At 39.4% G+C, this 12,836-nt stretch overlaps 1 protein-coding gene across 2 annotated transcripts in view; it reads left to right on the top strand.

Annotated features, from left to right (window-relative positions):
• The window catches only part of RAD18 (RAD18 E3 ubiquitin protein ligase), a 185,385-nt gene that overhangs the window by 20,743 nt on the left and 151,806 nt on the right, over window positions 1–12,836 (top strand). For both annotated transcript variants that reach the window (XM_060766287.2, XM_067463488.1), the window contains exon 5: window positions 10,732–11,087. In XM_060766287.2, coding sequence (XP_060622270.2) covers window positions 10,732–11,087 — 356 coding nt within the window. The remainder of the gene's footprint in view (window positions 1–10,731; window positions 11,088–12,836) is intronic.

The raw sequence follows: 12,836 nt of genomic DNA, 5'->3' as shown, positions 1-12,836 counted from the left end.
GTCCAAATAACACTACAAACTCCAGATAGTCAAATATGTGGGTATCATTGTGTTCTTTTAAAACTATTTTATTTTGAAATGTATCTCATCTCACATGGTGTTGTTGTTGTCTGTATCCTCTGAAGGAATGTTGTGTACCTTCAAGTCATTTCTGACTTACGGCAACCCAAAGGCAAACCTGTCATAGGGGTTTCTTAGCAAGATTTATTCATAGAGGATTTGCCTTAGCCTTCATTAGAGGCTCAGTGAGTGTGACTTGCCCAAGGTCACCCAGTGGGTTTCTACAGTCAAGCAAGAATTCGAACTCTGTTATTGCATGTGATAGCAACATATGTGTTCCGACTACCTCTGTTCCTCAGGAGGTAGTCGTAGTATAGCCCCAAAGAGATGGGACCTGGAATTTTTTTTATTCATATGTTTATTTTTGGGGGTTTTTTTTTTACTCCTCTTGTGGTCTGCAACAGTGTTTGGTGTTACTACCTTATGTTCTAGGCATTTTAGATCTGTAATTCCCTATTTTATGAGCACCCGTTTCATTGACAACATGTAATAGCCTTTGTCTTTTGTGCATTAGACTTGTTACAACAGGACTGTGAGAGCAATTGCATGTTTAATAGATCTGTTGTTAATAGCAGCAGTCATAATATGGTTTGATCTGTCTGCCAAGCCTTTGAGATTTCTCTTGAGTAGTGACAAGGGCTATAGCAAAGAACTGACACTGCAGTGTTGATTTTGGTTCAAGCTTATACTTGCTTACCTCGGAGTAAGTCCTTTTGAGCTCAGTGGGAGTATAAAGCAGGTATAGGATTGCATTGCAAAACTTTAAGAGATTTTGTAATGTGATTGAAATCTAGAAGATTTCACTTTCTGTAATACATTTGACATTCTAGATCCTGTATTTCTTCTGTTAAAGTGCTCATTCATCTTCAGACATACAGAGATATATGTCTAGTTATTCTACCTGTCATGAATTCACTCATATACTCTTGACATTTGGTAAGAGTGACATATACTCTACTCTGAATTCTTAATAAGAGGCGCAAAGAGGAGTCTGGACTCTTCCCCAGAGGGTTGTGGTCCATTTAAAAACTCATAACATAAAATAAAATATCAGTACCTCATTTCAAAGAACTGGACCCAGGCTGAAATGTGAACTGTTGTGAAGATGAAAGCTTTTTCATGAAGGTATCCTACACTTGGTGCGCCATAGAAACCTTCTCTCCATTTAACGCTTGGCTTACCCTTTTCCTTTCCTATTCCACTGAATGTATTCCTTTTGGAAAGCAATGTTGCAGCTTGTTACACTAAGACATTTTGTGATACTGTTCTCTGATTATTTCTAAAAAATAGCAAACATGAATTCAGAATCCCCCTATGTTAACAAGTGTGATAGATCTCAAGATAAACTATCATCGTTTGAGACTTTGTCAGAAAAAGACAACAGATTAACATACCAGCTATTTTGAGAACTCAATTTTCTGTACATTTTCTGGAAAATAGAGATGTACCTTAATTAACCAAGTAGATGTTTTCCTCGGCATTACTTATTGAAAAGGAGATTTGGTTCCAGAGAGAGAAATTACATGGAAGGAACAGAGATAAGTTCCTACAACACAAAGGAGAAGAGCTTATCTAAACCTGGAAAATCTAGTCCCACCAGATAATCAAGGGAAAATTTCTTCCAAAGGCATTCAGGGATTTTTTTTCTTTCAAAAACCTAAATTTTAATATGATTTTCATTTTAGTGACTAAATTTATAGATCTATGTCTTTCTGTAACATGCTGGTGGTAGGTGGTTCAGGTAGGCTTGTCTGGGTTACTCTGCGAGGAAGTCCCAAGTAAAATTTTGTTGTATTGCTAATGCAAGCACACTGCTGCAACCTGGCACTGAAAGTCTGTGCTTCTCCAGCCCTCCTTCTATAGCCACTCAGAGTTGAGACTGCAAGAAAAAAAAGCCCATATTTTCATTGGGCAAGGAAGCACATAAAAATACTTTTGTAAAATGGAGCATCTTTGTCAGAGGCTTTGTTAGCTGAGGTATGCTCACAAGCCTCTATTGAACAAAAATTAGTTGAGTAGACCAAGGGGAGTTTTTTTTGTTTTTAAATAGAGGCTGGGTGACCATCTGTCAGCAGTGCTTTGATTGTGTGTTCCTCCATGGTGAATGGGGTCGAACCAGATGGCCCTTGTGGTCTCTTCCAACTCTACATTTCTATGATTATGAGCTTTTCTTGTTCCTTCAATCAGTTTCCCAATTTCGCTAATCCTGGAAAATCTAGTCCCACCAGATAATAAAGGGAGTATTCTACCTTGACATCCCAATTTGGAGGAAAACCATAAGTCTTTTCATTTCAAACTGGTTTAAGAAAGTTTTGCTGAAAGATGATGTACAAGCACATGAAGAAAAATTCAAGCACCTGATTAATTTCAGATCCAGGAATCCATTGCTTATTGGGTTAGGACTGATATGCTTGAAACGTGCCTCTTCTTGTTTCTTTCATTCTTTAGGACAAAACTTTTCATTTATGTTGTTTAATAATGAATATGCATAGAACCAGTTACGGGAAACAAAAAGGAGCTCTTGATTTTAATGTGGAAAAATTATGTGTGATTCCCTGGTGCTTCTGTTCATAACCATCGATATTTTGGAAAGAAACATTTTAAATCCCACAACATTAATATTTCAGCTTTTACTTTGTGCCTAAGCCATCTTAGCGACCAGTCATTTACTGGCATTTTGATTATGCGGTTTTCATGCCACAAGTAGTGCTGCTAAAATACACGTCGATACTCAAACCTTTACTACTGTATGTAGTCATGTATAGGTTGACTTCATGGATAAGTCAAGGGCATGTTTTAGGACCAAAATTGAGGATTTTGATATGACTCATGGGTAAGTAAAGGGTCATTCTATGGAGAGCAGAAAGCACCATTGACAACTCAAGGGTTGTTGTCCCTGGTCATTACCTGTCATTTCTCAACTGAGGCACCCAAAAAGGCCAGAAGTGGCACCATATGAGTGAAATTAGAGGGAACTGGTACTTCTTTTAGGTTCTCCTGGGACAGGCTAACTTCTTTCCTTTTCCAAGAGTTAATGTACAATAGTCACATTGACTCAAGTTTAATTTGACCTAAGTTTTTTGGGTTGACTTTTTGACTGAAGCTTCTAGACTTATGCATGAGTATCAGGGCCGTAGCCAGGGGGGTGTTGAAGCATTTTTTAGCAAATCATGAAGAGTAGTTCGATAACACAACAACATTTTTAATGCAGTCAAAAGACCCTTATTGCTCCATAAAAGGTATAAGATACAAAGTATGCAAGGTTAATAAGGCCAAAAAATAGCCAAAAAAAATAGTTGCTTTTTATAACCTGAAAAATTTCGGGGGGGGGGGGGGGCTACAGGCCTGATGAGTATATATATTATCTCTGATATCCTTGATGGATCTACATAAAACTTTTAAGTTGGCCGGACAAGATCATCTTATTTGTGACAAAACCAGTCATTTTTCTTGCATAGATCTACTATCAGATGATGCTCAGTGTAATAACCTCTAGTGGAAATAATATAGTATAGGAGAGCCTATAGCTCATATCTTTCAATCCTTAATGCTATTGTTGAGTGCTATGAAATTATAAATAAATTAGCAGATATTATACGTAATGTTTGTGGAAACTCTGAGCAGATATATTGCCTTGGAAGAGATGAGAAAACATTCGGTCTTTGCATTTCCTTGGGACTATGAATTGAGTCAAAATTTGTCTTTTTATTCCCTCTTTCTGTTAAACATACTGGAAGTGTGAAAAGGATCTTGGAGTCCTCATGGACAACAAGTTAAACATGAGCCAACAATGTGATGTGGCGGCAAAAAAAGCCAATGGGATTTTGGCCTGCATCAATAGGAGCATAGTGTCTAGATCTAGGGAAGTAATGCTACCCCTCTATTCCGCTTTGGTTAGACCACACCTGGAATATTGTGTCCAATTCTGGGCACCACAATTCAAGAGAGATATTGACAAGCTGGAATGTGTCCAGAGGAGGGTGACTAAAATGATCAAGGGTCTGGAGAACAAGCCCTATGAGGAGCGGCTTAAGGAGCTGGGCATGTTTAGCCTGAAGAAGAGAAGGCTGAGAGGGGATATGATAGCCACGTATAAATATGTGAGAAAGCCACAGGGAGGAGGGAGCAAGCTTGTTTTCTGCTTCCCTGGAGACTAGGACGCGGAACAATGGCTTCAAACTACAAGAGAGGAGATTCCATCTGAACACGAGGAAGAACTTCCTGACTGTGAGAGCCGTTCAGCAGTGGAACTCTCTGCCCCGGAGTGTGGTGGAGGCTCCTTCTTTGGAAGCTTTTAAACAGAGGCTGGATGGCCATCTGTCAGGGGTGATTTGAATGCAACATTCCTGCTTCTTGGCAGGGGGTTGGACTGGATGGCCCATGAGGTCTCTTCCAACTCTTTGATGCTAAATTCTATGATTCTATAAGTTTCCAAAATGTTAAACTCTTGTGTTCCATGCCACAGAACTTTTCTGGATGTTCTTCCTCATGTTCAGGTGGAATCTTCTTTCCTGTAGTTTGAAGCCATTGTTCCGCGTCCTAGTCTCCAGGGCAGCAGAAAACAAGTTCGCTCCCTCCTCCCTATGACTTCCTCTCACATATTTATACATGGCTATCATGTCTCCTCTTAGCCTACTCTTCTTAAGGCTAAACATGCCCAGCTCTCCAAGCCGCTCCTCATAGGGCTTGTTCTCCAGACCCTTGATCATTTTAGTCGCCCTCCTCTGGACACATTCCAGCTTGTCAATATCTCTCTTCAACTGTGGTGCCCAGAATTGGACACAATATTCCAGGTGATACTTTCCTTGAGGAGGTCAGCCTTCCAAGCTTACTGCTGGAAGCCTATCCCTAGCAGCAACCGAGCCAGGCCAGGCAAACTGCTGCCCATGACACGTACTCTCCCCTTTCTCCTTTCTCCAGCTTTGAGAGGGCCCATGTCGTAATGTCTCCATGGCAGCATGGCTCTCTTCGCTCCCTTCCTCTCATATACATGTCACCTTTCTTTTCCAGTGATACCACAGAAGGCCACTTCATGTAGCAAGAGGCAGTCCTTCACCTAGCAGCACCCAATCCAGTAACTTGGGACAATTTTGTCCAAAAAGCAGCAAAACAAGCTTTGGAGAATTTGTCTGTGACCTCCTGTGTTCAACTATGCTTTCACGCCTAATCAAGGTTACTATTGGTGTATAACAACTGAGCAGTAGAGCTTTCTGTTCTGTTGCCTTCACTTCATAGTTGAGGTTTCTGTGTCACTTTCTACAGATATAGAACATATCACTCATTTCTTATTTCCTCTCTTAGCCTTTTCGTAATTTTGCCATCTCTGTAAATGTGTTAATGTTCCATAAATAATAATTCATTAACATATAAAAGTAAGTTGTAGATTCAAACAAGAGTTTCTGCTGTTAAAAATACTATAAAGGGTATTAATAGACTCATTTTCTTTCTTTCGTATAAGATAAATAGTATTAATTATATTCAAGTGCAAAAGGTTGTGATGTGGTTTATAGAGAAACCATCATATATTGTATGAAGTAATAAAGAGATAATTAAAGAAAACCATTTTGTTTGGTTTTAAGCTTAAAAGAAATGTTTTAGGTTCTTGGAAAATGTGACTTTTAAGTGCTGTGCTGTCACATCTTTAAATTTCTATTCTAATATTTTCTTGAAAGAAGAATAGATTCCTCCTCCCTTTTTGACAGAAGTAATCTATGTGGTTTTGAATATTGGTGTTTACTAGATTTAAAAATAAATAATTTTGCAGTGGAGATTTTCTATTAGTTACATCAATTTGGATTTAGCTTAGCATAGCATTAGTGGAAGGGACTAACAGGCTTTGCTCATTTTGCAGTGGAGTGTATCTATTAGTTACATCAATTTGGTTTTAGCATAGCATTAGTGGAAGGGGTGATGAAAGCTATTTTTCCTAGATCCTCTCATCCTCCCTTAGAAAAAGAGAAGGAAAGGAAAGAGACAGGAGCCGCTTTTTTTCTCCTCTGCACTCTGTCATTGCCTTCTAACCATGAAGAATAAAATGCGTGTACATTGTATTCATTTACTATCTCCAACATAGTGCTTTGTCTCATAATGTTGTAGTCAGCTAAATGGTACAGTATTAAATATAACAGCCACGGCATCCCATTATTCACTGTCAGTTTGGCGTAATGGAAGATACGACTGCACCCAATCCATGACCGCTAGATGTCGCCAGTTGGCTTATTGTAGCTTTCTAACCAATGAGCCTTAAAACTTCATTAGCAAAATTTGTATTATCTCCTAGTATTAAAAACAACTCTTTAGATCAGGGGTCCTCGAACTAAGGCCCGGGGCCGGATATGGCCCTCCAAGGTCATTTACCCGACCCTCATTCAGGGTCAACCTAAGTCAACCTAATGATTTGAAAGCACACAACAACAACAATCCCATCTCATCAGCCAAAAGCAGGTCTGCACTTCCCATTGAAATACTATTAGTTTATATTTGTTAAAATTGTTCTTCATTTTAATTATTGTATTGTTTTAAAGGTTTTTTTGCACTACAAATAGGGTATATGTGCAGTGTGCATAGGAATTCATTCATGCTTTTTTCAAATTATAATCTGGCCCTCCAACAGTTTGAGGGACTGTGACCTGGCCCTCTGTTTTAAAAGTTTGATGACCCTTGCTTTAGATGTTCTGGATAATACACACAACTATAGTAAAGGTATATAGCTTTTTGCCAACATATAGTGTTTCATATAGAATCATGTGATTGATATTTGTGCCTCCAGACGTGTTTCTTGGGGTTCTTGATATGGGACACAGTAATAATGTCTTTCCTCTGCAAAGTGTATTTATACCTACTAGTTTCCTTTGTATTTTTCTATAGATTTTTAATTTCTTCGTTTCCTCACAGCAATGAAATGACCAATAGTATATAGTATGGGGCCTGGCACTAGTCTATGGACTACCACTTTGAGTAGCACTATTATAGGTGATCTAGATCTGTTTTTTTTAAAAAAGTGAACTCTCAATGAGAATGAATGCAGCTTCAGTTCAGTGCCTGATTTTCATCTGCTTGTGTTGTGGATTCATGGCACACGAAGCAGGAGCAGCTGGTGGAGTTGTTGCAGTAAACCCTGAAGCCCTGTCTACACAGCCCTAAAGCATGGCCTGGGAAACGGATTAACCTGGGGTGGCAAGGAGGTGTTTCAGGCTCATCTGTTTGAACCTGATTTTCCAGGTTTAAAAAATACCTCAAAAGATCCAAACCTTACCTGAAGGCCTGCACCTCTGGAAGTATGGGGGCTGTGGAAACAGATACCTGGGATCACCTTCTGGGATCCAAGTGTCTGTTTCCACAGCCCTCCATTTATCAGATGAAGCCTAGGGCTGAGGCCCTTGTCTTCCTCTTCCAAACAACAGGGTTTGGGGTCACCATATGGTCTCCAACCCCAGTTTGTAGGCCTGTGTGGAAGCGACCTCAGTTGTATGGCTCCTCATCCTGAAGATGTTCCAGGTTACTTTGGAGCCATCCAGGTGTTGGTTCTTCATTCTAGTTGTCACTAGGAATGCTCCTGTATAACCCAGAGCAGATGTGGGTGGAGTAGGCATAAAACTGCAGGTAGACTAGATGCTTCTTTGGCAACATTCACTTGTGGTCATCCTTAGCTATTGCTGGTTGGAGGCTTCTCTTGGCAGGCCACCTGCTATGTTGGGAGGAATTTTCAGATATTCGTAGCAGGTGCTTTTTAATTTTGCTTTTTAAATGTCACCACATGGACAACGAATTGCAGTGAGGATGCAAATCTCTACTCTAGCCTTAGGCTGTGTGCTGGCACTTAAAAATACAAATCCTATGATTATTCCACATTCCTGTTGAAACACAATTCTTCTGAGCATTCTCAAAAGGAAAGATGGGTGCACTCCTCTGTTTTCTTAAAAAATGCATTAGCTGTTTTTGTGTCATGGTAATTTCATCTGCATATGTGTGTCTTCAAGTCACCTGTTGACTTATGGCAACCCCATAAATTTCATAATGTTTTTTAAAGCAAGGAATACTACTCAGAGGTGGTTGTGGACCCTTCCACACAGCCCTATATCCCAAAATATCAAGGCAGAAAATCTCACATTATCTGAGTGTGGGCTCAGATAGCACAGTTCAAAGCAGATATTGTGGGATTTTCTGCCTTGATATTCTGGATTATATGGCTGCATGGAAGGGCCCTCAGTCAGTTCCTTCCTGGTGTCCCTTTGTGGTGACTCATTTAAATAATAACTAGGGCTGACCATATTCAGCTTCAGTATCAGACAGGATCTGGTGTATTTAGTATATTTAGGCTCTGGTAATGCCACATGCTTAGGACATACTTAAATTTTGTATTTATTAATGCTATGCTGTAACTTTGCTAAGCATGTACATGACTAAAGTGTAATACTAACCTTCTTTTCTCTTCTATATAAAAAGTATTTCCTATTCTATATTTTTATAGAATAAGGGAAAAGGCTTAGTTATACACTGTTGTGTATAACAACAACAACAACAACAATTTTTTGTGTGTGTCAGGAGCGACTTGAGAAACTGCAAGTCACTTCTGGTGTGAGAGAATTGGCTGTTTGCAAGGGGATGCCTGGATGTTTTTGATGTTTTATCATCCTTGTGGGAGGCTTCTCTTATGTCCCTGCCTAGGGAGCTAAAGCTGACAGAAGGAGCTCATCTGTGTTCTCCCTGGATTTAAACCTGCGACCTGTCGGTTTTCAGTCCTGCCGGCACAAGGGTTTAACCCACTCCAGCTCCCTGCGCCACCGGGGGCGCCAATACTACTACTACTACTACTACTAATAATAATAATAACAATACATCTTTATTTCTAACCCACCTCATCTCCCTGAAAGGACTAAGGACAGCTTACAGCATGAGTAAATATAATATATAAAATATAAAAATAAATAACAAATAAAAAATAAAAAAAACAAGCCATGAGAGTAAAGACAAAGATCCATCCAGAGGAAAAGTGTTCTTGCCATACATCAAGGGAACCACTGACTGCATAGGGAAGCTGATGAGGAAACACAACATACAAACTATCTACAGACCCACCAAGAAAATCCAACAAATGCTATGTTCAGCCAAGGACAAGAGGGATCCTCTCACTTTTGCAGGAGTCTACCATGTACCATGCAGCTGTGGACAAGTCTACATAGGGACCACCAAACACAGCAGCGCCCAAACAAGAATCAAGGAACATGAAAGGCACTGCAGACTCCTTCAGCCAGAGAAGTCAGACATAGCGGAGCACCTCATGAACCAACCTGGACACAGCATTTTATTTGAGAACACAGAAATGCTGGACCACTCTCACAACCACTATGTCAGACTACACAGAGAAGCCATTGAAATCCACAAGCAATTTCAACATCAATTTCAACAGAAAAGAGGAAACCATGAATATGAACAATTAAAAACCTCTAAAATTACAACAGCAAAACAACAGAGAGGAAACAATCAAGGACATCTAATCACCTCTCAACAAAAGATTGCCCCAGGCACTGCCAGGCCATCAAATGCTAATCAAGGTGGTCAGTTGAAACATTCACACCTAGCTCCAACAGACAAGAGTTCTTTGTCCCACCCTGGTCGTTCCACAGATATATAAACCAATTTTCCTAGTTGCAACAGACCTCACTACCTCTGAGGATGCTTGCCATAGATGCAGGCGAAACGTCAGGAGAGAATGCCTCTAGACCATGGCCATATAGCCCGAAAAAACCTACAACAACCCAGTAAATAACAATTTAATAACAAGGAGACAAAATAACGTAAAACAAAATGTGTATGTATATACCAAGTGTGAAATTACAGATATATCACAAATACGTTTTGATTTATCTCTTTTGAAAATTAATTGATTTGTGTATGCAGCTTGGGCAGCGTGAATGTATTTTTCAAATGCTTTTGAACTCAATTATCTTAAGAAAGGCCATTAGCCATTTTTTTGTTTTTGTGGTTGTTGGTGCGTCTGACATTATTGTGGCAGAGACTGGGGAATCTAGAAGGTTGTGGTTTTCCCGCCACAGTATTGTGACATTATGTCTTGTGGTGGTGTTTTTGAATACCAAGTCAGTATGACATCAATTGTTTTGGATATAATTTCGGAGAGTTTGATGGCATGGCATGTGTGTTGTGTGGAATTGCTAAGAGGACTAAATAAATGCAATTTTAAAAGAACTCTCAAAGAAGTAGTTTGAAATTATCAACTGTAATTGATGGAATATAGGAATATAGATTTTTTTTCTGTTCTTTCTTTTGCTGGAGTTCAGTTTGATTAGCCAGACAAGCAGTTGCATAGTAGATACTGAGTTTAGCATAGCCCAATTCTATTCCCAAAACAAAGGGACGTGAGAGTTCTTAATTCATTGCTGAACTTTTGTTCTTGCTAGAGTAAGAGTTTGAGTGCCTATCCACTCTTTGTGGAGAAACAGGATTTTGGAGAAACAGGTGAATGTTGGACAGAATTATCTGCTGGTCACCATTTGTATTAATCATAATCTCTTTGGGTGATCTTTGGAAGACCCACAGCAAGTAGTACAGATTGCCTGTGTTGCTGTTATTCTCTTTTGAAAGAACGCAAAAACAGTTATATAGTAGAAACACAAGAATTATACCTTGACCTGATTCTACATTTTCTCCTAGACAACGGCTGTTCCAGGTGGTCCTAGATTCGGCATCAGTTCCTCCTCCATCGCTGTTTACTAAGAAAGCTTCCATCCAAAGCTGTATTACGAATTCCCTTGTTGGTTTTGGTCCGAAGCATGAGAAGCCTTTTACAGATACTGTTTTGGGCAAAGGAAACATTTGCACATCTAAAAGCCTTTTAAAACCATCTGAAAATGAGAGTAAAAATATCAAAATTAATCAGGAAGAGAGTCCATATTGTTCTGAAGGTGGTCATGGGACATTTGGCCAAGTGGCGGAAAGTACAAGTCCTGTAGAAGGCACCATGAATCCTGAAACACCTTCCACATCGGCAACAAAAGTTGTATCAAAGGGTAAGTCTTTGGACCTGTAATTCTATAATACATTTTTGTGTACACATCAGCATTGTACGTTAATTTTTCCAAGTTAAATTTGGCTCAATTATTTTTCGATTCAGTCACCTCTCAATTTTTGCTGATCCCATGAATTCCATAGAATTTCTTAGGCAAGGAATATCCAAAGATGGAGTTACCACTTCCTTTATCTGAAGTTTACCCTACAGCACATGCTATGCATTGATGGTCTTCCATTGAGGTACTTCTCCGAGCTGACCCGGTTTAACTTCCAAGATCAAAAAGGATCTGGTGCCTTTAGGGTGTTAGCATGCCACATGCACAATGGAGAACCTTCTCACAGCGACACCAAAGGCGTTCCAAGTGGCCAGTTTCTGGTTAAAGGAAATCTAGTATAACACCAAGTTTTAAACTTTGTATAATTGTACTCCCAATTCGCTTCTGACACGATATATAAATAATAAGGGTGTTAGCAGTCATAGGTGCATGACATCAGTTGTTCTGAGTATAGGTTTTGTTGTTATTTATCTGACTTTATTTAGTACTATCGACGTTCAAATCCTCTCCAGACCACAAATATTAGGTGAACTTGGGCCAATCGCTGCCTTTTACTCAAAACATCCATTCATTCATTTCCCTGTTCTCTCCTCAGAATTAGGAAGCTTCCTTACAGGGTTGTTGTGAACATGTTAAACTACTTTTGACATTTGGATACAAATCCTCTTGGGATTTGTTTTGGCAGCTAGGTTCTGCCACTGGCTATTGTACTGACAATCGAGTTTGAGGGCCAAATTGTTGTTTGGAAAATTAAATTGCCTTAGGAAATCAAAAAGCCAAAGTAACCCCAAGGGCATACTGCCTTGAATTCCTCACAGAAAAAGTAACAAACCTAAGATAATCTTCAAGCTTAATTCACAAATTACTAAGTCATGCATCCTTTGTGTTCTAGTTGCAAAAACCAAAATTAAAAAATTACAACCCATCCACAAAAACACTTGGGGCCTATTTACAGTTATCTGGAGCTTTTTCCTGAAAGTTCTGCAATATTCGGAAACAAGTATCTCTTTTACATTTTATGTGTGAAGTAAATAATCAATTGTGTATTCATAGTAAATAGAAATGTTCTGTGAAATGTAAATGAGCCCTGAATTTATAGATATTTACTGACAGGCTGCAACTCAGAGCTCATAGAAAATATTATCTTCTGGAACTTATCATATAGGATAGAGGAGTCCATGATTATACATCAGTATGGTCTCTCATTTTGCTATTTGCTTTTGCTCTTTTTTTCAAGTCACAGTTGCATTGAATTACATCTCATATTGGCTTACATTCATGAGTAATCAAGTTTTAATAGAGCATAAAGTACAAGATACAAATAGTATGAAAGAAAAATACATGGTGAAAAATTTCATATTGTCTATCTTCTGTAAAGAATACAGTATTGCTTTTAGGTTGATTTGGAAACAAGGCTGGGTTGGAGAGAAGCCTCTAAAGCAGGAGAGTGAGGCTCTGCATGCGCCAAGAGCAGAGAGAGAGAGGAGAGCCATTGCATTTCCTTTTCTCCTCCTCCCTCCCTTCTTCCCCCCACCTTCCATCCCTCTTTCTCTTTCAATTCACCCCCTTCCCTCCCTTCCCTTTGGAGATGCGCTTTCCTCCCCCTTCTCCCCCCAATATTTGCGCACGGAAAACAAAGCCATATGCTCTCATCAAAGGATGCAATGTTTCCAGTCGGCCACATGATAGCAT

Source organism: Anolis sagrei, chromosome 2 (genome assembly GCF_037176765.1).
Source record: "Anolis sagrei isolate rAnoSag1 chromosome 2, rAnoSag1.mat, whole genome shotgun sequence".
Taxonomy (NCBI): domain Eukaryota; kingdom Metazoa; phylum Chordata; class Lepidosauria; order Squamata; family Dactyloidae; genus Anolis; species Anolis sagrei.
The sequence above is the reverse complement of the archived record's forward strand: the minus strand, read 5'-3'. Positions and strand labels throughout refer to the sequence as shown.